Genomic DNA, 27,094 nt, shown 5'->3' with positions numbered 1-27,094 from the left:
GACGCAGCCCGTCCGGGCTTCCAGAAGCGCGAGCTCGCACCGCGCCCGGGCCGGGCAGCGCGGCGGAACCTGGCTGCGGGTGGGACCTGGTCGCGGGTCGGGGTGGCGATCTCGGGAAAGAAGGGGCGCCCCTCACCACAACTCGAGCCGAGAGAGCGCCCGCTCGCCGTTCCCGGGAGGAGACAGGCCTCGATGGGCCATTGCCAGCTCGGAATCCGAGGCCCCGGCGGGCGATGACAACCGATTCGTAAACGGCCCAATTCGTGCGCTCGGCGGCAAAAAGTTAAAAATCCTGACGCGCGGGTGTGGACGGCCGGGCGGCGGGGAGTGGGGGCGGGATACGGCTGCCCCTGGGTGTAACCGCGCGTGACTAGGTGACTGTCAGGGTGATTCGTGTGTCTGAAGTTCACCGTCTACGGGGTGGGTGGCTGTGGGTGACAGCGTGCGACTGTGGGAGTCACTGGGAGCGCGGGCGAGTGACTGTCGGAGAGACTTCTTTGTGTGCTTGTCCCCAGTTGTGGCTGCGTGTGACGGCGTGGGGGCACGAGACGCGGTGTGCGGCGGCGTCGCGTGAGAACAGTGACTTGTACGTGGCGAGGTGACACTGCAGGTGGGCGCGTGACTGCGTGTGGTTGTGTACGGATGAGGGTGACCTGTGCGGGACAGTAGTGTGAGCAGGTGCATGGCTGGGCGACAGTGGGTCACTGCGCGTCGGCTCGTGAATGCAGGCGAGGCCGTCAGGGCGGGGACGTGGTGAGAGTGTCACTGTGACTTCGTGTTAGCAACTGTCGGGTGACTTCTGCCTGTGATCCCAACTCCGGGCGTTGAGTGTCACCGCCAAGGGGATCGGCGTGAGCTGCGTGTGTGCCCGTCGGCAGGGCTGGGGGGGTGCGTGTGCCCGCGCGTCCGCACCGCCGGCATCTCCCCGCGCGTGTCCCCGAGAGCGCCCGCGTCCCGAGCCGCCGGGTGACCGCTGCCCGCGCGCTCCAGCCCGGGACGCTCCGGCGCGGCGCGGGGTCCGAAGGCGCGGGCAGGCCCCGCCCGCCCGGCCCCCACCCTGCCCCCGCCTACCTTGCCGCAGTGGTAATAGTCCAGGGGCGCCAGGCCGGCCGGCTCGGCCCCGGGCCGCGCGCCCACCGCGGGCGCCGAGGGGTACAGGCGGACGTCCATGGCGGGCGCGGCGGCGGCGGCGGCGGCTCCCGCGGGCAGTGCCTGGGCGGGCGGCGGGTGGGAGCCAGTGTGCGAGCGGGTGTGCGAGCGCGGGGGGCGGGCCGGGGGCGGCGCCCGGCGGAGCGCCCCGCCCCCGCTCGCCCGCCCGCCAGCGCGCGCTATTGTTCCGGCCGCGGGCGCCGCGGAGGGCCGGGGGCCTGGGCCCCCGGGGGAGACACTCCCGCGGTCCGGGCAGCCGCCGGGGCCCGCGCCCTGCTCTCCGCCCCCGCGGGTCCCGGAGGGTTGCGCGCCCGTCCAGACGGCCCTTTCCCGTCCCGCCTTCCGCCACCAAGGGTGAGGGGAGGGAGAAAGCTGTAGTACACCCCTCCCCAGAAGTGGGACTCTCCCCGCCCTAGATATCAGGGCGTCGCTGAGCCCTGAAGGTGGCAGAAGAGAAGAACACTTTCGGAGATGGATGCTGCGTTACCCGGGGGCTGCGGCCCAGAGCCCGAGGCCGGCCGATCGTAGGAGGTCCTCGCTCCCGGTCCCACTGATCTGAGTCACTGAGAGAGTGGCCCTGAGGGGGGTGGGGGGCTGCTGCTTAAATTCTCACTTTACAGATGAGGAAACTGAGGCTTGTGGGATCAGTAATGGAGTGGGCGCCACTGTCCCCCGAGGATCCAGGACTGAAACCACCGGGAGGAGTCTAAAGCATCCTTTAATGACAGAGGGAGGGAAGGGTCATAGAAATGAGAGACTAGGAAGTGAAGTTTTGGGGAAGCGGCCAGAATCTGCCACCCCCATCACCACGACCAACAAACACCGCCACTAACCACCACGGTCTCCTAGAGTGAGAGACCGGAAGTGAGATGGCTCCCACAGTGGGACAGAGAGGTGACCGAAACGGGCTCCCCCTCCCACAAAAAAAAGCGCCCCTAACTCCTCCCATCACCTGCGGGCGGCTAGCTTGCGTTGCTCCTCCCCTTCCCATCTAAGAATTATCTACTCGGAGGGCCTCTCCTCCCTCCCTTTCCACGGATTGGGCCACCACCCCTGCCCTCTCTCTGGCTCCTGACTCTGGCACACGCAGGATGCCTGGCTGGGAAGGGTCTGAGGCCAGGAGGCGGAAGCAGGTCAGAATGGGAGTCTTGAGTGGCAGCAGAACATGAGATGGCATCTGGAGAAAAGGGAGTGAGCCTCTTGCCCTCACAGGAACCAGCTTGGAACTTAGCTCCCAACTGTGATCTGGGCTTTGCTGGTCCTGGCTTCAAGCTAGGACCACTTATTTATGGCCATAAGGATCCCCTGATACAAAGTTATGACCAACCTAGATAGCATATTAAAAAGCAGAGATATTACTTTGCCAACAAATGTCTGTCTAGTCAAGGCTATGGTTTTTCCAGTAGTCATGTATGGATGTGAGAGTTGGACTATAAAGAAAGCTGAGCGCCGAAGAATTGATACTTTTGAACTGTGGTGTTGGAGAAGACTCTTGAGAGTCCCTTGGACTGCAAGGAGATCCAACCAGTCCATCCTGAAGGAGATCAGTCCTGGGTGTTCATTGGAAGGACTGATGTTGAAGCTGAAACTCCCAATACTTTGGCCACCTCATGCGAAGAGTTGACTCATTGGAAAAGACCCTGATGCTGGGAAGGATTGAGGGCAGGAGGAGAAGGGGACGACAGAGGATGAGATGGCTGGATGGCATCACTGACTCGATGGACATGAGTTTGGGTAAACTCCGGGAGTTGGTGATGGAAAGGGAGGCCTGGCGTGCTGCAATTCATGGGGTCACAAAGAGTCGGATGCGACTAAGTGACTGAACTGAACTGAACTGATACAAGATAGGTGAGGGAAGGAGACTTTCACTAAAGGTTTTGGAACAACAGAAGGAAATTACAGCTCAGAAAGGAAAGAACTTCTGAATACATTTCATCAATCATTGTTTCTAAAATTCATTGTCATATCTCATTAGAATGAATTTCCCACTAGCCCCTCTCTTTTTTTTTTCCATCTGGACATCCAACTGACCCAGCAAGATTTATTGAAAAGATCGCCTTTCCTCCCACTTCTCTGCAGTGTTAAGTTTGTCATAAATCAGGTAGTCCATATGTTCATCAAACGGTTTCTGAATTTTCTAGTCTGTTCCATTAGCCTGTTTGTCTCTCCTTGAGCCATTGTCACATTGACTGAATTTCTATAGCTTTCAATAAGTCTTTAATGTCCCATAGAATAAATCTACCCACTTTTCCTCCAGAGTGCCTCGCCTGTTCTTGACATTTGGACTTTCATAAAAATTTTAAAATAAGGTTGTCTGTTTACACACACACTGGCACACACACAATCCTGCTGAGATTTGATTGCTGTCACATAGAATCTTTAGATCAATTTGGGTAAAACTGACATTATTAAATATTAAGTCTTCCTATCCATAAACATGGTATGTCCCTTCGTTTATTTAGGTTTTTTTAAAAAGTCATCTCAGCAGTGTTTTATAGTTTCTTATGTATAGAACTTGCACAATTTTTAATAGACTTAGTCCTGGATGGTTTTGATGCTATTATCAGTGGGTTTTTCTATATGTGAGTTTTTTTTTAATTTTCTGTTTGTTGCCAGTATAATGTGGTGGTTTTAAAATACGTCAGCAAATTATTTGATATCCTCTCAAATGGTGGAGCCTAATAACATTCCTCTTTAAAAGTGCTGGTTTTAATGGTTTTTAACAAATTGAATGTAGCATAAGTGAATCAGAAGTGAGTCTAGGTTATGAAAGTTGATGTATCTTTTGCCTGGCTCTTTGTCTTGGGACATTTGTCTTTGGAACACTAAGCCCTATGTAAGAAGCTGTGCTTTGAAGAAGTCTAAAGTAACCCACACAGGGAATCCATATGCAGTGACCTTAAGACTAAAAAAAGAGAGGAAAATGCCACCAGTCCCCTGCCATTCTAGCTCCATATACTGACTGACTGCAATCCTGAAACAATGAAAAACCCTGAAACATCCAGCTGAGTTCTTCCTCAATCCAAAATGCACAGAAATCATGAGAGATAATAAACAATTATAATTTTAAATCATAACGTTTTGGAATGATTTGTTATTTGGCAATAGAGATATGGAACACACATAGATTTTTGTGCAATGCCTTTATATCTAGCAACCCTGCCAAACTCACTTATTCTAACAATTTTTCTGTAGATTGGTAAGTGGCACAGTGGTAAGAATCCACCTGCCAATGCAAGAGGCCCAGAAGATGCATGTTTGATCCCTGGGTCAGGAAGATCCTCTGATTTTCCTGGCAACCCACTTCCTGGCCACTCACTCCAGTATTCTTGCTTAAAAAATCTCATGGATAGAGGAGCCTGTGAAGTTACAGTCCATGGGGTTGCAGACAGCTGGACACGACTGAGTGTCTGAGCACGCACACACGCACGCAGGCAAACATTCTACTTCATCTATAAAAACTAGCGCTTTCATTTTTCCTTTTCAATCTTTAAACATTTATTTCTTTTTCTTGCCTTGGTGCACTGGCTAGTATTGCCAGTACATTTTGGAAAGAAGTAATAGCAACAGGCATCCTTATCTCATTCCTGATCTCAAAGGAACGTTTATCAATATTTCACCATTTATTATGTTGCCTGCTGTAGTTTTTTTACTCGCTTTTTTGTTTAATTTCATTTTGGTTTTGCAGGTTGAGGAGGTCAATCCTCACAGTAAATCTTCCGGGTCAGGAAATAAGACTGCTGTGGCCATTTTACAGATAAGAAGCATGAGGCCTAGTGAGGAATCCTCGGCATCACAGTGATAATAGCTGGACTAATCAATCAGCAGTACCTAAGCCTGGAATTCCACTTTCCATTGCCCATATTTCCACAGTCTTGGTCTCACTGACTATGGTTAGGGCTGTAGAACAATAACCACCAGAGTATGGAGGCCCAAGTGCAATGCGTCAGCTTCAGGAAGCAATTAGGCCACCCTGTCAGTCACGCATGTCCACCCATGTCAATCACCTATGTCCATTCCCTCCCCTGAGGCGAGGTCAGCACCAAAGAGATCTCTGGGCAGTATGGCAGTGGAGCGCAGCAAGGAAGCCATGCAGACCCCAGAGCTTGGGCTTGCCTGTTTTTTGTTGGGAGTTGATCAGATAGGAAGTCAATGACTCATTTCCCCCAAAGAAATGCCTCAGCCTCATTTGTTGTTCTCAGGACGGAAGTAGGGCTTCTCTTCCTCTGGGAGAGGGGAGTCTCACAGCTGGTTGAGGCCATCGTGGTCATGCCCTGCCTGCCACAATCCAGTTTGAGGACCCAGAGTATCTGCTTTTGCATCTCCCAGTTCTCAGTTTCTGATATCATCAATAACTGAGGTATCAGCATATGGATGTGTCTTAATATGTTTTATTATTATTTAGCTATGGTAAGGAAGATAGATCAGGAAACAACTGACATTGAAAAGATAATTTGTTGCTCACAGTTCCAGGAGGAGAGGCAGGCCATACCATAGGGGCCACATGGGTAAACATCAGCGACAGTTAGGAGGCAAGGGAGAGGGAATCATTGTAGGCAACAACATTTATTGTGGTTTCCATGTGAAGAAACAGGCTTCCCTGGTGTCTCACTGATAAAGAATCCCACTGCCAATGCAAGAGATGCCAGGCAGGTCCCTGGGTCAGGAAGATCTTTTGGAGGAGGAAATAACCCACTCCAGTGTTCTTGCCTGGAAAATTGCATGGACAGAGGAGCCTAGAGGGCTACAGTCCATTCCAGAGTGGCAAAGAGTTGGACATGACTGAGCACACACATGCGTGCAAGTGAAGGAACAGCCAAAGCAGCATAAACAAATTTAGGATTGGCTAGTTTGAATCATTTCCCTATGGACGTGTGGTAGAATTGTACTTCCCCACCCACTCGTACTTAGGTATATGACCTTGTGACTTGCTTTAGCCAAGGGAACATGGGCACAAGTGTTGCGTGTCACTTCCAGGGGGGAGATTTAAATGTCTGGGCATTTTTAACCTGGTTCTCTTTTCCTTCCACCATGAAAACCCTAACAAGTTCTAACTCATTCACTAAGACTCAGTGGTACATATACACAATGGAATATTACTCAGCCATTAAAAAGAATACAATTGAATCAGTTCTATTGAGATGGATGAAACTGGAGCCCATTATACAGAGTGAAGTAAGCCAGAAAGAAAAACACCAATACAGTATACTAATGCATATATATGGAATTTGAAAGATGGTAACGATAACCCTATATGCGAAACAGAATAAGAGACACAGATGCATAGAACAGTCTTATGGACTCTGAGGGAGAAGGTGAGGGTGGGACGTTCTGGGAGAATAGCATTGAAACATGTATATTATCATATGTGAAACAGAACACCATTCCAGGTTCAACGCATGAGACAAATGCTCAGGGTTGGGGCAATGGGATGACCTGGAGGGATGGGATGGGGAGGGAGGTGGGAGGGGGGTTCAGGATGGGGAACACATGTAAACCCATGGCTAATTCATGTCAATGTATGGCAAAAACCACTACAATATTGTAAAGTAATTAGCCCCCAACTAAAATAAATAAATTTATTAAAAAAAAAAAAAAAAAGAAAGTAACACCTCTTCAGTAAAGACTGCTTCAAGAATCCAACTCATCGCTCCAATTTGCTGCTCCAATAACTGTCTGCACACAGGACTGACACTGTAGATTTCACCCAACCGTAATAACACAACTGCCCTAAGCGTATCTTAAGGAGGGATGATGGCTCATTCATCTTGGTGCCTCCAGTGACTAACACAGGATGGATGTTTCATGCCCATTTCCAGGGGAGGTAGAGCTCTCAAGGGATTTCCTATGCTCCCTGACCCACCCCCCACACACACACTCAGGAAGAAGAAGCCTCTGAATTGTTCAGATTCCAGGGAACAGATGGGCTACATTTGCCAGTGAGGAGAGTCACAATGTCGCACATGTGGGTGGCTTCCAGCAGTGTCTGCACCTCTGTCTCTTCCCTCCCAGTGACACTGTGCGTAAGATCTGACCTGGGCTTCGATATGATGGGATATGTTAAGCCAGGCTGGGGAGAGGCTCACCTCTCTTAGTTGGAGTCGTCCAAAAGCTGATTCTGAAGCAAGAATCCTAGTGCAAGTAATCTACTGGAGAGGGATTCCAGGACACGTGGGAAAGGGCTGCAAAAGTGATCCCAGGAAAGAAAGACAGTCAGTAAAGGGCACGTTCTCAAGCAAATTACCACTGCAGGCAAATGGAGCCTCACTCCACTGGGGAATTCTGGAAAACAATGTAGAACACTGCCGCAGCGTCATTCCACTTGAGGGGCAGAGAGCTGGAGTTTTCACCGACCAACTCCTCATAGTCTTGGTTGAAGGTTTCTCTCAGAAGGCAGTTCAGCCTGGAAGGTAGAATGGGGCTTTGGCAACCAGAGAGAGTCAACAGGCAAAGAGATGCAAGTACCAAGAGCCAGAAGTTCGGGCTTTGTGCCCTGGAATGGTGAGATCTGTGGGGATGTGGGCAGAGCCCCAGTAGTGTCTGCCACGGGGTTCAAGTCCATCTAATAGCAGAGCAGATCTGCTTTCCTTAGGTACTCTAGTGTCACGTGCGCATACATGAGTAAGTGTGTGTGTGTGTGTGTGTGTGCACGCACACATCTCCTTCAGGAACTCGGGTGAGGTGGGTAGCTATCGTCTGGTGCATCTGTTGGGCATTCTTGGGGCCCTAACCATTGCGCCCCCTCAACAGCATTCCAACCTATTATTTCTGACCACTGGCCAAGTCAGTCCACAACTTCCACTCAAAATGTCTGCTGGATGAAAGAGCAAATGAACCAATGCATGTGTGGCAGAGACTTTAGCACAGGATAATTCATTCAGGCCCTGCAGGTAGCAGCACTGAGACACCAAAGGCTCTGAGTTCAAATCCCCAGCTCTGCTCAACTTACTGTTTTGCCCTATCCAAGTCAATGTACCTCTTTGAGCCTCAGTTTCCTCTTCTGAAAAATGGGAAGGTAGTGCCTACTCCATGGGTTTGTTGTGAGAAGCAATGAGGATATTGACAGTAAAGCATTTCTAAAACTCTGAAGCACTACTCAATTATGAGTCACTGTTATTAAGACACGTTTTCCTAGTCAACAACTCTAAAGTCACCTCAGAAAAGGAGGGAACTTCACCCTGATGTCCCACCGTTGAATCCCTCTCCAATTTTCCAGAGGGGCAGTGCAGGAGCCCACCTGGGAGACTTGACACTCTTTGGACTTTCATGGGGAGAGGAAGGGGTGCTGGCAGGAAGGAGGAAGGGTGAAGAGCCCTTGGGAGGAACACTTGGGAGGGAACTGGAGCTCCTGGAGCCCTGCTGTGGGAACCAGTGCATTATCAGATTCCCTCACCAGCCTTCATGGTGGGCATTATTATCAAAGCACTTTTTACAAATGAAGAAACTGAGGCTTAGAGAAAATCCCCTGAACCTCAGACACACAGCCAGAACTTTGCGGAGCTGGGATTCCACATGAGCACTTAGAATTCACGCTCCTTGTGCAACAGCACACTACACTTGAGTTTAAATTACATCGTGCAGATTGTCTTACAATACACAGAGCTTGTAATGAGCGAGCTATCTGGAACACATTCCCTGAGAACTTTCAAGGATTCCTTACCTGTCTCTGCCATGTGCACACCTGTATATTACTGTGCACTGGTTACAGAAGGAGAGAACCCAGAAAAATAAAATGTGAATGAACCCCACTCAAAAAAGAAACAAGAAATCTAAATAAACCACCATGTGCAGTTCTCTAAGAAGAAATTAAAAGAAGTTCTAATAACAGCTAAAAAGTACCGAGCACCAGATGTGTGCCTGACTGTGCTGAATGTCGTACATACATTACCACTGTTAATCCTGACAACAACCCCATGAGGTAGGTTCTACTCTCATCCCTATTTTACAAATGAGGAAACTGAGGCACAAAGAGACCACGTAACTTGTTTGTAGTTAGCACATGGTGTAACCAGGATTTTCAACTAGTTGATTTGACTCCAAAGCCTACACACATACCCACCAGACCTCGTTGTGTGTGTGCTTAGTTGCTCAGTCGTGTCTGACTCTTTGTGACCCCATAGACTGTAGCCCACCAGGCTCCTCTGTCCATGGAATTTTCCAGGCAAGAATACTGGAGTAGGTAGCCATGCCCTCCTCCAGGGGATCTTCCCAACCCAAGGATCAAACCCAGGTCTCCTGCATTATAGGTGGATTCTTTACCATTTGAGCCACCAGGGAAGCCCACTAGACCTCACTAAATCTCTCTAATCTTACATGTAAATTTCACCTTATTCAAAAAAGAAAACTCTGCTAGTGTTTAATTGGAATTGTATTTAGTTACTAAATTAACTTGGAGAGAATTGAGAGTTTCTTGATAAGTCTTTCAATATTTAGAGATTACATATATATACATATGTATATATATAAATATAAGGTCTTCCCTGATGCCTCAGTGGTAAAGAACCCACTTACCAATGCAGGAGACATGGGTTTGATCCCTGGGTCGGGAAGATCCCCTGGAGAAGGAAATGGCAACCCACTCCAGTATTCTTGCCTGGAGAATCTCATGGACAGAGGAGCCTGGTGGGCTACAGTCCATGGAGTCGCAGAGTCAGACTTGACTTAGTGACTAAACAACAACAATGACATATAAATATAAAGGAATACTATTAAAGTTGTGGATGAATATCTTGTGCCAACAAAACCAACTAAACTCTCTTATTTGTTCTAACAGTTTTTCTGTAGGTTCTCTTGAATTTTCTACATGAATGGTCCCAGTACCTGTACAAAGAGGATGGGAGGGAGATTGAATCTGCTTTTCTGTTCCAATCACCTTATTAGTTGTTTGTTTTTTCTTGTTGCATTGTCCACCTTCTCTAGAATCAATGCTATATAGAAGTGTTAATATCAGGAATTCATGTCTTGTTCCTTACTTTAATAAGCACATAGTTTACATTTCACCATTAAGCTATAAAGTAAGACACTTACTGTAAACTTTTGTTAATACTCTTTATCAATTAAAAAGTTTCTTTTTAGTTCCTATTCTGCTAAGAGATTTTTCTGGGGAGCATGGATTAATTCTAATTTATAACACTTTTTAAGCATTTATTAAAATAATCATCTGAATTTTATCTTCTAACCTACTAACATTGTAAATTATATTATGTTAACATATATTTTCATGGTGAACCATCCTTGAATGCCTGGGATAACTGTTGGAAATTCTATTCAGTCATAATTCATTTTTTAGCACACTGCTAAAACCATTTGCATTATTTCATTTAGGATTTTTGCGTCTATGTTAGTAGTTGAAATTGGTCTTTAAATTTTTTTCTGTTATTGCCAAGCTTTGCATGTCAAAGCTATATTCATTTTGCCTAATGAGTTGAGGGAGAATTCTGGTAACTGATTCAACCACTTAAATTATAATCGTATCATGTCATATTTTTCTCCAGTAAGTGTTGGTAAATTATACTTTGCTAGAAAGTTGCTCATTTCCTCTAACTTTTCAAATGTATTAGTGTAAAGGTGTTTTAGTCTTATGGTTTTAAGAACTCTTCTGTATCTATTATCTATTCTTTCTCCTTTTCTTTATCAGAATCAAGGTTTGTCTTTGTCATTAGACTATATTTTTTTTCCATATTATATATATTCTATTTTCTACATTCTCCTCTAATCTACAAATTTCCTATAGCAACTGGATAAAAAAGTAATATTTTTAAAGAAAGGCAATTATAAATTATCTGGCAATTAGAAAGTATTTGGCAAATATTAGTAAAGCTAATATGTGAATAGTATTTTTGATCACATACCAGAGACTAGAGATTGAACTATGATAAAGACTTAATTTGGGGTTCAGGATGGGGAACACATGTACACCCATGGCTGATTCATGTCAATGTATGGCAAAATCACTACAACATTGTAAAGTAACTAGCCTCCAATTAAAATAAATAAATTTAATAAAAACAAACAAACAAACAAAATGACTTAATTTGTGCTCTCAAGGAGCTCACAGCTGAATTGAGAAGGCAGACAAACAAATAGTCAATTAAATAGTGTAGGAAACACAATAGAGGTGAGAAAAAGAATGAGAATGGGAACACAAAACGGGCTTCCTGAAGGAAGTGATGATGAACTGGGCACTATAGGGTATTAGGAGTTAGACAAGTAAAGAAATTGGGTATCTCCTGGTCCTACCCTTGGGCCCATCTTCAGTTGATTCAGCTTGAGAATATCTGCTAATGTTTCCCTCTTCTAAGGATAACATGGCTCCACTTTGGGCCCAGACACGCCTCTATATTCTCCATCACCTGTAGTAGCCTTAGAGATACACAGGAGAGGGCAAATGAGAATAAATATAGAGTTCATTGGTACTTCTCATGTTGAAGAAGATATTTGACAAAACCCCTTAGCGTGACAGCCACTCCCCAACTGCTGATTGTTTGTAAACAGGCCCAGACTTAGAAGAAATATCAGAACAAGTACACTAAAATAAAAGATGTACAACTCTCTGATCCGGAGAAGGCAATGGCACCCCACTCCAGTACTCTTGCCTGGAAAATCCCATGGATGGAGGAGCCTGGTAGACTGCAGTCCATGGGGTCGCTAAGAGTCAGACAGGACTGAGCGACTTTACTTTCACTTTTCACTTTCACGCATTGGAGAAGGAAATGGCAACCCACTCCAGTGTTCTTGCCTGGAGAATCCCAGGGACGGAGGAGCCTGGTGGGCTGCCGTCTATGGGGTTGCACAGAGCCGGACACAACTGAAGCGACTTAGCAGCAGCAGCAACTCTGTGATCACTCTCTTTCAATTCTCTTCCTTGAGGGTCTCAGGAAACTACTTGGGAGAAGCCTAAATTTCCTGGTCCAAAGATGTTCAGAAAAGTAGGGCTTAGAGTAGCTGAAATTGGACAGAGAGAAATCTGGTTATGGCCATGAGAAATAAGAAGGTTTTCTCAGTCCTGGAATACTGATAGCAACCCCTCAGCTATGGACTCTCTGAAGAACACCATTGAGCACTTACTATGTACTAAGTGTTTGATGTGTATTATTCACCTAATTCTCTCAACCACCTGTGAAGTTGTCATCGTCAGCACTCCCAGCTTACAGGTCAAGAAAGTGAAGCTCAGAAAGGTTAGGTGACTCTCCCTAGAGAACTCTGGACCTGAGATTCACATCCAGGCAACTTAGTTCCAGAACCCTTATGCACCATCTCATATGGGGTCATGTCTCCAATGCCTGGGACAGAGCAGACCTTAGGAGACCAAAGAATGGAATGAGTGAAAAGAACAAATTACCATGAAGGCTAGTAAGAAACATGAAAAATTATTTTACTACAGTGGTAAGTGAAAAACAAATAACAAAATGCTGGTGGTGGTGGTATGTGTGTGTGTGGGTGCACACACATGTGTGTTAACGATAGACTGGGAAAGAACATGAGAAAACTTTCTGGAGTGATCCTAATGTTCTGTATCTTAATAAAGGTTTGGATTACACGGGCATGTGCAGTTGTCAAAACTCAGAGAATGTATATTTAAGATTTGTACAGAGCTTCCCTGATGGCTCAGTGGTAAAGAATCTGTCTGCCAATGCAGGAGACACTGGTTTGATCCCCAGTCTGGGAGGATCCCACCTGCTGCAGAGCAACCAAGCCTGTGTGCCACAACTATTGAGCCTGCGGTCCAGAGCCCAGGAGCTGAAACTACTGAAGCCCGAGTGCCCTAGAGCCTGTGCTCGGCAACAAGAGAAGCCACTGCAATGAGAACCCCTCGTACTGCAACTAGAGAGTAGCCCCCACTCTTCGCAACTAAAGAAAAGCCCGGGCAGCAGTGAACACCCAGCAGAGCCAAAAATAAAAATGAATAAAATAAATAAACTACCTTTGTTAAACACCTTTGTTAAACACTGTTATGCACCAGTCATTGGATTAGATGCTAACTAAACAAAGCAGAAAAAAATGTAACAGACTCTCAATAAAAGTTTGTTAAAAAAAAAGATTTGCATGTTTCATTGCATGTAAATTTCAAATCAAGAGAAAAAATATAAACAAATATCAGACTCTTATTAATTACACATACACTGATGTATTCTAGGGGAGTTAAAAGATGTCCGCATTTGAAATATGTCCAAAAAATAAGGATTGATGAATGAGTGGAGAAATGGCTAGATGGATAAATATGTAATAAAGCCAGAAAAAGTAAAATGTCAATAGCCAAATCCAGGTAGTGGGCATATGGGTGTTGGCTGTAATATTCCTTCAGTATTGTTTACTAAACTGTTACGAAAAAGTATTGAAGGGAAAGATCTTGGTATATTGTGGTGGCGATTGTTTAAAGACCATTTTTGTTTGCCTGCCGCTTTGCCTGCATCCTGCTATTTATGATGCTTTCCCCTTTAAAAGAATGGAGAGAGAGCCCTGCCTCCCACTCTTCCTTCCTTCCCTCCCTTCCTCCCTCATTTCATCCAGGAAATAGCCACTAAGTGCCAATGCTGGGTTGGCAGCAAATCCCTTCTCAGGTTCCCCCTCCTCTATGCTGCTGCTCCCCTTTCCCCATGCAGCACTGGTTACTCCCTCTGATGAGCAACTGTCTTAGGTTCCAACTGAAGTCCATTTGGAGTTACAAGGAGAGCATGGTACTTGGGAACACCACTATACCATCCATCTTGGAGTGAAAGAATCTGCCTTATCTTTGCAGCCCCCACCCCAGGTCTTCATCTGGCATGCAGTGGATCATACAGGACTGTCTAGGGAACGCAGAAAGAGAGAGAAAAAGTGTCCTCAATCCAGCAGGTAGAATTCTAGATGATTTTGCTTTCAAACTTTCTTTACTGGTGTCCAATTGCCTTTTGGATAAGGAGAACACACAGCTCACCCAGGGGCCCCAGCGATGCTGTCGACAAACTTTTTCACCCATCAAGGGAGGACGAACCTGCTTGCCGACTTGCAGTGATGTTCGTTTGCTTGGTTATGTGTTTATCATTGGCTTGTTTATTTTTCTTTTGTTTGCCATATGGTTCCTTTAAAATATCCAGAGAAGGAGACCACTATACATAAAGAAATTTGAATTTTTGAATGCCCGCTTCCCATCTGAAATGTCACTTGCACGTTAAGTCTCTGTCCCTGAGTTGCTGTGGCAACCTCGGCAGCACTCTTTGCCCGGGGTGACAAAGGGGCCCTTTGTTAGCCGGGAGGCCAGGTCTGGGTGCAGGGACATCCTATTCAGCCCATCGTAACAAAGGAGCACACGTCCCCCTCTCTGAGCAGGGCAGCCGCCGGCCCGATTATGCCTGCACTGTTGACAACCTTCCATGGGGAGACCGGGAAAAGAAATCCCCTATTATTGGCATCTTTGAGCCAAAGTTGTTTTTTTCCCCCTTTTTCTCTCTGTGCTGCTTGCTGTACAAAAACCCCTGCAAAGGGCCCCACTCATGCTCTTGCAAAGAAAAAATACCAATTGTGAGGCCTCCCTGGAAGAGGGATGCGGTTCCCAATCTTAATTGAATCTCCTAAACTTGGTTATTAAATGGCAACTCCGGCAGCAGTGGGTAAGCAAATGGGTTCTTCAAATTTTAGCAAGTGGCCTGGCTCTGGCCCAGAAAACGGTGCTGGCCACCCTTGGATCTGCAGTGATCTCTGTTCCCAAGAGCAAGGGGCTTGTTTGTGCTAAGGACAGGGGACCACCCCTCACATACTCTGATCAGATTTGGGACTCAAGTGTGTCACTCAGCCTTGGACTCTCCTCGTCCCTCAAAGTTGAAACCCTGGGGAGGAAGTAGGGCTGGGCAGTACCTAGGGAGATGACTGAACAGGTCCTGTGAGAGCAAAGCTAAGAACTCAGCATCCTGACTTCCAGGCCTAGGCTCTTCAAGGTCACTGGTGGGTGGAGAACAGCCCCAGACCCAGGCTACATCCATGGCCCTCCCACTGCTGCCAGAGCTTTCTGCCTGCAGGTTAGGCTCAGCTGAGGCTCTTACAGCCTTTTTCATTTTCTCTATCACTGTTTCCATCAGCATCATCTTTCACATTCCTCTTTCTGATCCAGCGATGTATGTATTAATAGAAGCTAAGACTGGAGTCTCCAACAGAGCCAGAACTGTCTTATTCACTGTGCACCAGCACAGTGCCTGGCATGCAAGGTATACTCTGAATGTATTTGTTGAACCAGTGAATCAAGAATGAGCGAATCTCTCAGTATGGATTCATTTCATTGTACCAACTACTCCTTGAGGTCAAAGTCATCTTCTTCATTTAATTCCCTTCCTGCTGTCCTCTGTTGGCAGGTCCAGTGCTGGAGCAGGCTATCCAGATGACAGACGTGGTCCCTGCCCAACAAGGGCTGCATTTAGACAGTTGTGTGTGCAGACAATGCAGTGGAGGACAGTGAGTGCCCAACATGGGAGTGACCCTGTGCTGCAGGAGGCAAGAAGGGAGGATGCAAGGAGTACAGAAAGACTTCCAGGCCGAGGACACTCCCAAACAAAGGAATGACCAGAGCTGGCTGAGCAAAGAACAATGCTTTGTTCAGATAAAATGGCAAAAGCAAAAAGGCACAGTGGTAAAGTATTAACAGCCCATGATATGTAATAGCCCCGTGAAGCTGGCAATAGGTAGAGAGTACAGAGCTTGGCAGGGAGGCATGGATACTGCTGGAGAGACAAAGCCAGAGGGAGGACCCTGTGAGCCAGGCTTAGGAGCTCAAAGCCAAGGCGACCATGAACAATTGTACATGTTGTGTACTGTGTAAAGGGGGTGAGTAGAGTTGAAATCCAGCCTGCATTCTGTTGGGTAAGCCCGGTGGCCATGTTCAAATCCTTCTACTTAAAAAGGCAGTAAGGTCAGTTTGCAAAAACATAAGTTACTCAGATGCCTATTCCCAGGGGTGGGCAACAGTGTCTTTAGTCCAAACTGCAGGCAGTGTTTGTTGAGGGGAGGGGGTCGGAAGTCCAAGGGAAGGCCAGGCAAGAATCAGGGTAAATTAACAGTTTCTCCAGGATCATTAGGGCCTACTTGGGTTGCCAGGAACATGCAAGTCCACCCCAATTTTCTAGCCTTCCACAACACAGGGTGAAGGTATTTGCAAAAGAGCAGCGAAAACTCTCAATCTCCAAGTCAGTTCTAAATTAAGAGAGAAGAGAAGGCAGGAGGGGACAGAGTATGCAAAGGGGTAGAGGTTCTGGTTTTTGAGGTCTCCATGGGATGAGGCTAGAGGAACTATGAGAAGGCTGAGGATGGTATAGTGAGGCCTGCCAGGTTTTAATTTAATACGGGGGAGTGGCAGCACTAAGGGAGAGACAGTCTCCAGGGTGTGTCCTCAGCAGTGAGGGTAGGCTGGCCTTCAGAGAGAACATGAAGTCCCGGGCCAGAAGACTGGGCTGTGAACTGGATCCTGAGATGGGAGGATGAAGCCTCAGGCCAGTAGCTAGACCATGAGCTCCTCTAAGAGGGACAGGGGTGGAATCTGCTTTGTGTTCCAGGTGCCCAGCCCTGCTTCTTATACATGGTACAGGAGCCATAAATATTTGTTCAATCAATGACTGAATTGATAACATCAATGACCCCAGTATTCTGAATGTTACTTGTGAATGTCTGAGAGGTTTGGAAGGGAAGGAAGCAAGGGGATGTGTGCCAGAGGAGGCGAGTACGCAGAGACAGTGTCTCTTTTAGGGTAATGTTAGCTGCTGTAACAAATAACTCCCCAACGTCAGTGGTTTAACCTCACTGTTACTCTTTGATTGACAGCTTTCCTCCATGTGGTGATTCAAGGATCCATGCTTCCTCTCTCTCAGGCTCCATCATACCCCAAGGGCCTTGGAGCCCTTTGCATTGAGCAGGCAGATAAAGGCCAGGAGAAGGGAGAAGTTTCAGCTACTTCATACAACCCCCAACCAGGAAGTGACCCATTACTTCCGCTCCCCTTCTCTGGATGAGAACTAGTCCACGACTCACCCTGGATGCAAGGCAGGCTGGGAAATGTAGTCCCCACCTGGAAAGACGCCTCTTCAGAATAATGGAAGGGGCGGCCCTGATGTTTGGTTCATGGACACAGGAGGTGACAGGGATGTGAAGAAGGTGGGTACAGATGTGTGGTCATGGCCAAAGACAAGAGCAGCCACCAAGTGAGCCTTGGATTGAGCTCTTGGCCTTGCTTGAGATTCTAACTGGACCATGCAGGTGAGTTTTGTGGGGGTGGGAGTGGACTCTCTTACACTGGATCCTCGTGGAGTCTTGAGAAATAGAACTCATCAGCTCATGACCCCTTTTAGACAGATGAGGAAACAGGGCCTGAGAGAAGACCTTGGCCAAAGTCAGAAGCCAGAATTAGAACCCAGGGTATCTGCTTCCCAGTCTTGTGCTGACCCACCTAGTCCCCGACCTCTAAATCAATCCCCCAGAACACCACTGAGATTTTTGTGTCATTTCAGAAAAACAGCCCAGCGCATCACTCTCTTCTGCCAGAGCTTGGAGAGACCAGCCTGTGGCCATCAAGACTGAGTATTTGCTTTTACTGACAGCTGGGAGGAGGAGCCTTTATTGTCAGCCTCTGTGGGCAGGGCTTGGCCAGGCTCTCCCTGCTGGGTCAGGAATTCTTCCATTATTGCTCAGCAACTCGGTTACAAAATATAGGATCTTTGAACTTGTTTTTAAACACTATCAACTGAGCTCTGTGTTCGTTAATATCCCTTTGTCCTGAAACTGGACCCAGACAAAAACATCTTTTCCATCAAAAATTCAAAGGGACCCTTACAAAGTGACAGAGGATTAGATAGCAGTATTTACGATAAAATCCCCCACCCTCTTTTTTTTTTTGGCCGAGCACCAAAAATCAAATGCCAGAAAGGCAACCCATCTCAGCTGCTTTGAAACTGGCTGTGTCAGTTCAAAGACTGTTTCACTGTGGACATTGTGTGACCCTGTGTTTGCGCCTCCATGAAATTACTAAGCAATGGAGGTTCATGAGCCCTTTATCTCAGTGTCTCCCCCAGACCTGGCACACAGCAGGTTTAGGAAACAGGATGGAAACCCAAACCCTGGTTCTTCTCTGACCCCCGCTCCCTGAGAAGGCAGCAACTTAGAGTTGCTGAGAAACCTATTATTCATGGTTTTCCATTTTAAACCTGTGTTCTCACATTGCCTTAAAATGTGTCAACAAAGGCATGAAGAATATTCCCGGCACCCAGCACGGTGTGGATCAGAGCAAATGATCAATAAGTCATCTTTGAATGAATGAACCAATTAAGTAATTAATGTCCCAAGACGGGCTTTCACACATCACATCATTTCCTGAAAACAAGGACATGAGGGTACCTCCCCTTTAGCAAAGGGAACTCACTACAAACTGGAGGATTGGGATGTGTAAAAATGATATTTCTGGGGCCTGTGACACTCCTCTCTGACTTCCGAACCTACCCATCTATGGCTCCCACCCCCACATCTTCTCCTCTTCCAATCCCCTCCCTGATGTTGCTCACAACCTCCACATCTCCCCACCATCTACCCTCAGGATTCACACCCCTTACCCTCTGCCCACCAGTTCTAGCTGCTCACCCTCCAGGGTGGATGCCCAGGATGGCCTCAAGTTCCCTGATATCAGCCTCAGAGAAAGAGGACTTGCATGACTCCTCCTGGTCCCCATGGCTACCCCTTTGGTAGGGAGGGAACAGGAGGATCCAGGGGGGCCTCTGGGTGGAGGAGTGGGGTTCTTTCAGCTCCTGGTACTTAGCAACCTCCCCATGGCCCAGCCTGCCCACCTGGAAGATGAGGTGGAAACCTACTGGAGGAAGGGCCAATGGAGTCTAAGGCAGTCAACCTAAGCATTTATTTAACCCTCAAATTTAACCTCAAAATTAATCTTAATGCTATTAACTGCTTCTCTCATAGATGTTTTAAAGTTTTTCTTCCACATTAGTGTTTATCTTTTAGCATCAAGCCTTCTTTTACTGTATAGAAATGTCCTCTAAAAAACAAAAACAAACAAAAAGAGAAATCTGTTCTCTTGCAATTAAATCTGTCAATCTTTTCCTTTAGTTTTTCTAAAAGATCACTAAAATGTTCTCTTGAGTTTTTTTATGCTGTATGGATTTAAGAATTGCTTCCCCCACCCTTTTCATCTTTGATTTATCTCTGAAGTTTATTTTGGAGTAAGACCTGAGGATAGTTTTTAACTTAAATTTGTATCCCAAGGGCGATCCAGTTTAGATAGGAATAAATAATTCATCATTTCTTCCCCAAATGTGAAATACTCACTTCATTATATGACAATAGCCACGGACCCTTGAGTCTATATTTTCATTCTGGGGCCTCTTCAGTTCATCACCCCATCTCTTTTACTGGCAACATGTTTTATGAGTGGCTGAGTCCCACTCATGCTCCCTTTTCAGGAAAGGCTATTCTATTCTTTCAAACCTAATGGTCAAGATTCATAATAACTGTTAAATTCCCATCTATTTGAGGGAGATGTTTTTACTGGGATTACCCTGAATTAAAGACTAATCTAAGAGGACCTCCCTGGTGGTCCAGTGGTTAAGACTCTGAGCTTCCACTGCAGGGGCTGCGGTCCAACCCCTGATGGAGGACTAAGATTCTGCATGCCATGTGGTGTGGCCAAAATTTTTTTTTAATTTTTTAAAATAAAGACTAATCTAAGAAGAATGTATATCCTTTCTATACCAATACTTCCTATTTAGGATTGGAAGCCCTATTAGGTACTTATTATTATATTGATTAAAGTCCTATTTTATATCCTTGAGTGGAGATTCATGATTTTCTGTTTCTTGTTCTTTCATTAATCTCTCCATATTAAACCATTTCCTGATATTGTTTCCAGGAACCCTCCTTGATGCACTGCTCTGCTTGACTCCCAGGACATCACATTCCCCTTCTTTTCCTCCTACCTCCCAAATGGCTCCTTCATGGAATCTTTTGCTTGCTTCTTTCCTGTCCCCAGACTTCTCAAATGGGCCCTGGAGCTCAGACTTACAGTTCTCAAGGATTTTCCTAAATAAGTGAGTACTTAAGTGATAGATATCTTTGTGCTGGGATTTCCCCAGTGATCCAGTGGTTAAGAATCTGCCTTCCAATTCAGGAATGCAGGGTTTGATCCCTGGTCAGGGAACTAAGATCCCACTTGCGGCGAGGCAGTGAAGCCTGGGCACTGCAGCTACTGATACCATGTGTCTTGAAAAAATAAAATCTTTTTACCAACGGGTCTTCCCATGGTTTGAGTATTTTTCTCTTTATGATTCCTCTCCAGTGGGAAACACTGAGTGAAAGAGCCACGTAGGGTAGATTTCCTTATCATGTCAGTACTGACCATGGTTGCCTTACAGGGTTATCTTGGCTCAGAGCAGAGAGCTTTGGGATGCTGGGGTAAGAAAGCTACCTTGTCTTTGAGTTAAGCTTCCACGTTCATCTATGAGGATAGTAATATCGATTTGAAATGCCAATGCAGGAGCTACATTTAGAAGGAAATTATGGTAGATTGCAAAAGTGGCCCCTCCTTTACATGCAGAGGAATGATTTCTAAACTCATCAGTCTTGGGTTCAAAAATCTATTCATACTCTGTTTATAGTGTGGCCTTGGGGAAAGTAACACCTTCTGAACCTCTGTTTCCTGGTTAGTAAAATGAAGGCAATAATATGTAGTTGTTGTGGGCAATTCATTCATTCACTCGACAAACATGTACGGAGTGCCTGTCATGCACTTGGTTTTGTTTTTAACACTGGGAACCCAGCATGTTTGATGAAACAGACAAACACTCATGCCTTCGTGAGACTTACATTCTAGGAGAGGACAGACAATAACAAAATAAACAAAATTATCAGAGCTAGTATAAATGCTAAAAAGAAAAACAAAAAAAGGAAATGGGATGGAGTGAGGGGCTTGCATTTGAGGCAGAAAGGACTCTTATTAAGGTGACATTCGACGGGAGCAAGTCAAGGGTGAAAGAAGCAAGATCGTTTGGGTGCTAGAGTGATTACTGAGGAGAGAGGTAATGGTGGCTTAGGGTGGGTAGCCATGAAGATGGTAAAGGTACCGTACCCTGAGTGTGTGTGTGTATGTGTGTGTGTTCATGCATTCAGTCATTCAGTCATGTCCGACTCTTTGCAATCTCACGGACTGTAGCCTGCCAGGCTCCTCTATCCATGGGGTTTTTCAGGCAAGAATACAGGAGTGGGTTGTCATTTCCTCCTCCAGGGGATCTTCCTGGCCCAGGGATAAAACCTGGGTCTCCTGTGTCTCCTGCATTGCAGGTGGATTCTATACCGTTGAGCCCTGGGGAGGCAGGGTGGGAGGAGAAGGAGACGTAAAAAGGACCAGAAGGTTCAGCCTGCTAAAGTATAAGAATAGAGTTACCATTGAGATTGAGAGTGGAACAGGCATGGGGGAGATCAGGAGCTCTTGGAACAAATTCACTGGAGAAGTCTGTTCACTTCCAGGTGCAGAGAGCAGGCAGGTAGGTGGATGCATGAGTCCGGAGCTCACGGCAGTAGCCCAGACTAACAGTACAAATCCAAGCTTAAATAAAAGAATCAGATAAAGTGTTTGGACCCCTGTGAATCTTAGAAAGGAGACAGACAGGTCCATGCCAGGCTGACTCCCTGCTAACTTGAACAGTGTCAACGTGCACAATTTAAACTGATGCCTCTGTAAAATCATGCACTTTTTACACCTCACAGTCCTTCCAGGTCTCTCACGAATGGGTCTGAGCAGTGTCATCAGGAGGACCTTCGGAGCTCTCCCCAGACACTCATTCCCGAGTTAATCACACCCTTGCCGGATTCCAGCTCAACAGGTCAGGTCTTCATTCTATAAAAACTCCCCATGTGGTTTCTGTGGACACCCAAGTACCATCCACTGGTCAGAACCTTACTGCTAAACTCATAATGCGAAGAATGCTGTAAAAGGGAGGGGCAAGTTACTGGGGGCAAGAAGGTGGCTGTGGTGGCGGCAGCTGAGGAAACAAGATGGCAGATTTTCTGAAAGCACTGCCTGTTTACAACAAAAGCAATTTTAGTAGATTTCATGCCGACTCTGTGTGCAAAGCCTGGAACCGACATCCCTCGATCTCCCTGCTCACTAGGGAGTACCCGTCTGAACAGATCATCGTGACAGAAAAAAAATTCTTTTGCGCTTCCTACATCAGGAATGGGACAGAAAGAATGCCGCTTAGAAGAGAGACCTGGAGCAAGTGGACCTGGGGGGCAAGAGTTGGGCACCCCGCCCCCAACAAGGTAGCACGGAAAATAAACACATTGGCTCCTATGAGGTTGGAAGTGGTGTGGACGACAGCCCGGACGTGCACGAGGACACTTAAGACTCACGCTCCCCCACAGGAGCCTCCTGTCTTGTCTGCTGCTCGCCCACCTGCCTTGTGGAAGCGCCCCTCACCCCCACCCCTTCCACACCCACTGAAGAGGAGAAAGCCTGTTCTGGGAGTTTGAGTGACAGATACGTGTCAGGGGTAAGTTTCCCTGCCCTCTTAGCCAACTCTTCATCCTGAAAGGGGTAAGGATTGAGTCTATGTGTCCCAACCCCTAGTATAATCAGAGTTGCCGGGAGGATTCCTATGCCTCCATCCCCAAAGTTAATGCTTCGTTAGATCAGAGGGAGAAACACACTTAAATGCAAAGTGCTGGCTGCTCCAAACACTCGGTCGTTTCTCGGAATCTTTTTTCCACTTCCCTCAGGTGCCCAGCATCAGATCGAGAACCTCCCCCAGCTTGGCTCTGGTCCTTGGGTCCTGGCAGGAGAGGGTTAAAGCCCTGAGAACTCGGGGCTCTTCTCTCATGAGAATGGAATGTGGAGGGGAGCAGCTGAGCGGGCTGCGGGCTGTCCAGGGCTGAGCATGGCCATTGTTGCAGAACAATTGACCCCCAGGAACAGAACAGCAGACGCTAATTATGGGACACTCGTGTTGTCATGTAATTATGAGGCCTCTGGAACTATTAGCATAAGAAACTAAGCCCACTGGCTTGTTTTGGTCATAACTTTTCCCAAACTGCTCAGCTCAGAAATCTGAAGAAGTAAGACTGTTAACTCAGAGTTTCATAAAAGACTCCATCCAGAGAGTTTCGAGTTTTGGTCACGCTAAAAATCTCCCGGTTGCTTGATACATATGCGGATTCCAGAAACTTGGGTTTGGTGGAACTGAGTGGAAATGAAGGTAGGTTAGCCATTGAAATTCACAGAAGTGCACATTTAGCCCTCCTTGGGAGTCTGCAGAAGTCCTGGCAGCCACACTGGAGTTTTCTAAGCCCTCGCTCCCTCACCAAGGGCTCTGGTGCTCAGCTGTTGTCGCTTGAGCCTTGTGAGTTAATCACACGTCCTCAAACACGGACCGAACCTCAAGACAGCTCGCAGGGAGACCAAGTCGAATGACTGTTTCTCTGCACACAACCTCAGATCTGATGGGAAAATAAGGATCACGGAGAAGACAATGGTATAAAACTGGAGTGATAAAGGCTCTGAAGAGAGGAAAGGATGAAGGGGCAAAATGACCTCATCTGAGGGTCCTTTGGTGTCTGATCACTGAATTAGGTGACTTTAGACATGAGTCAGAAATCTATGGTAATCTAACCTGGGCAAGATAGAATAAGTGATGTGTGTGTTTGTTTAATACAGCAGGAGCTACAGCTGCTGCAGAAATAACCAGAAACCAAAGAGAAATGCCTCCAGAGCACTCTCTAGGCTTCATTCTTCCACGCTGACTTCCTGGGCCACCTGGACACCAGCAACTCCCTGCCTCACACCTTCCACACTCTCCCATCTGAAAGATGCTACACCTCTTCCTTTAACTCCAATTTGAAAACTCCTAGGGAGATTTCTGATTGGCCCAATGGGCTCCATTCTCCAGCTATGGTCCAGGGAAGAAAGCTGCAATGATTGACAGCCCTTAGAACCAAAGGGTGAAGACAGGATAGGAAGCCTCTCCCTCAATAAGAGGAGGGAAAGATTGAGCAAAATTTGGTCCCTATCGTTACATACCGTATTCCATTTAAATCTCACAACCAGGTTAGGAGGAGGTAAACAGTGCTAAAGTGTTCTAAGACCCTTGCATTGACTGGGAAGAAGATAAAAATACACATTAATGTTGGGCTTTGATAAGTCAAGGACACTTGTAGTCTCTATGGTAGCCTTTAAAGGAATAGTAAGAGCATGTATAATTACTAAGATAACAAAAGAAGAGGCCACAAAAACACAAACTTCAACAGAAAAAAATAAAGGATAGAGGAAAATAGAAATTACACAGTAAAATGGTAGATTCAAACTTAAATACATTATTAATTACACTAAACATAAATAGTCAAAAGGGTCAAAATAAATACAAAGATAAACTATATTAAAAAGTATAAAACTCATATGTTCTTTAACAAGAGATAAATCTGAAATAGAAGGATACAGAAAAGTTGAAAGTAAGATGTCAGTGGGTTGCTTTTGGGACGAGGACATCTAAACATCTCTTTCATCCAAAGACCTGAATGAAATAAGTCCTATGCGTGTCCAAAGGGACATGTTGCAGAAAGAGGAAATAACACATGAAAAGTTTCGAAGATGAAAATGAGTGGATTTTGAAGGAAGCATTAATAGAATTTGGGATGAACTGGGTATTGGGGGTTGATGAGGGAAAGAACAGAATAAAGAATAACTTTTTGGTGTTTGAACCTGAGCAGAAAAATGTATGAAGTCATTAACTGAAATAAGGAGGAGTGAGGTGGCTCAGCAGTAAAGAATCTGCCTTGCCAATGCAGGAACTGCAAGAGATGTGGGTTTGATCCCTGGGGTCAGGAAGAACCCCTGGAAATGAGGAGGAAATGGCAATCGACTCCAGTATTGTTGCCCGGAAAATTTCACAGAGGACCCTGGCGGGCTACAGTCCATGGAGCTGCAAAGAGTCAGACACAAGTGAGTGACTGAGCATGCACGCATGAAGGAGAAACAGATTCTAAAGTAGGGAGTGAGGGGATCGATCAGCACTTTGGTATTCTGCTTTGGATGGTTTACATTGGAGATGCCTACTAGACATCAATTGAAAGTGTTAGGTTGCCAAGTGAATATATAAGCTGAGATCAAGGGAGATGTCAGAAGGTATAAAACTGAAAGTCATCAGTGTGTAAATGATATTTAAAAACAACTGTACTCAAAGCCTGCTGATTGTTGGATCAAAGTGTAGAACCAGAAATAAGGAGATCATGATGAAAGAGGACTGGTAATTAGCAATAAGACCAATTCAGTACGGAATTTACTCTAAGTATTATATATTTCTAAAAATTAACTCTCAGAAAAGAATTGCCCTGAATTTTAGTCCTTACAAAATCTCTCATATTATGGGAATTCACTCTCAATTTCTTTGTTTCGAACAAAAATCCTGTCTGGGGAAGAAACAACGACCTGAAATGACCTCAATCAATGCTGGTTTGGGATGATTAGAGATGGCACCTGACAGCGTCAGTAAATAAGGAAGGCAAAGAAATCTGACACAGATTTAGTAATTATTGCTGGAGGTATCACCTCACAATTGCAGGCGTCCGATGTCTTTGTAAACAAGCCTCTTAAAGCTCGCTTTAAAATCAATACAGGAAATGGTTGTCTGTGGAAGTCATGCACAAACACCACCAGGACAAATTAAACAACCCAAACCTGTCCTGACATAATGCATTATTGTGGCTTGGGATACAGGTTTCTGTGAAAGCAAAAATATAGATTCAAACATTAATGTATCTCAAATGCCTTAAACGGAAATAAAGATAATGTGGTGTGGAAAACTGTTAAGATGATTCCCCCCAAAATGGCCCTAGAGATGACAAGAACACTGATGTCCGAGATGCTGGCGAAGACCTTGAACAAAATTGCTCCTTAAAATATGAGTGGCAGGACTTCCCTGGTGGTCCAGTGGTTAAGAATCTGCCTACCAATGCAGGGGATATGGGTTTGATCCCCGCTGGGAAGATCTCACATGCCTCAGGGAAACTAAACCTGTAAGCTTAAACTACCGAAGCCCATGTGCTCTAGAGCCCATGCTCTGCAACCAGAGAAACCACCATAATGAGTAGCCCCTGCTCGTCACAACTAGAGAAGAGCAGCAGTGCAGACCTAGGGCAGCCAAAAATAAATACATAAATAAATTTTGTTAAAAATAAATGGAAAAAAGCAATAAAGCAATAAATAAAATTATTTTTGTAATATATAATTCTAAATGTGTGTAATTATTCCAAAAAAATTTTGTAATTCAACACCTGTTTCCACTATGCCCTAAAGGGTTTTTTTTTTTTTTTTAAATATGTAAGATGACTAAGAATCTAGAGGCTATTCTAACTTGGAAAATAGATGGAGATATGTGTTATATTCTGGTTTGCCCTGTATTTAAGCATGTATGGTATTGGATGTTCCTATGGCTATAAAGGGCTTCCCTGATGGCTCAGATGGTAAAGAACCCACCTGCAATGCAAGAGACCTGGGTTTGATTCCTGGGTGGGGAGGATCCCCTGGAAGAGGAAATGGCAACCCAGCTGTTGAGGGGCTTCCCAAGTGGTGCTAGTGGTAAAGAACCCACTAGTGCAGGAGATGTAAGAGACTTGGGTTGGATCCTGAGGTCAGGAAGATCCCCTGGAGGAGGGCATGGCAATCCACTCCAGAAATCTTGCCTGGAGAATCCCATGGACAGAGGAACCTGGTGGGCTATGGTCCATAGAGTTGCAAGGAGTCAGACTTAGCAATTTAGCACACATACACACATGGCTGTAAAACTAATGCAAAGTTATGGCGCTATCTCTACACAGGAGGCATGAAGAGAAAGACCTAGGTGAGTCCTGAGAAAATCTGAGGCCAGGTCCCTACATAAACAGCATTCTGAAGTCATGGTAATGGAGCCATATAAGTGCAAAGCTCCTATCACATTTCTCT

General features: G+C 46.0%; 1 protein-coding gene across 21 annotated transcripts in view; it reads right to left on the bottom strand.

Moving 5' to 3' along the window:
* Nucleotides 1–27,094, bottom strand: part of TOX2 (TOX high mobility group box family member 2) — a 248,945-nt gene that overhangs the window by 144,218 nt on the left and 77,633 nt on the right. For 12 of the 21 annotated variants that reach the window (XR_014073147.1, XM_081557008.1, XM_081557009.1 and 9 more), the window contains exon 1: nt 1,072–1,225. The exons of the other annotated variants lie outside the window; for them this stretch is intronic. Coding sequence is in view for 11 of the 12 variants with exons in the window: in XM_081557008.1 (XP_081413134.1) it covers nt 1,072–1,170 (99 nt within the window). In the remaining variant the exon portion in view is untranslated. Of the gene's footprint in view, nt 1–1,071; nt 1,226–27,094 lie in introns of those variants that run through there. 21 annotated transcript variants of the gene reach the window in all.

Source organism: Giraffa tippelskirchi, chromosome 13 (genome assembly GCF_054371585.1).
Source record: "Giraffa tippelskirchi isolate mGirTip1 chromosome 13, T2T-mGirTip1v1.2.pri, whole genome shotgun sequence".
In the NCBI taxonomy this organism is placed as follows: domain Eukaryota; kingdom Metazoa; phylum Chordata; class Mammalia; order Artiodactyla; family Giraffidae; genus Giraffa; species Giraffa tippelskirchi.
The sequence above is the reverse complement of the archived record's forward strand: the minus strand, read 5'-3'. Positions and strand labels throughout refer to the sequence as shown.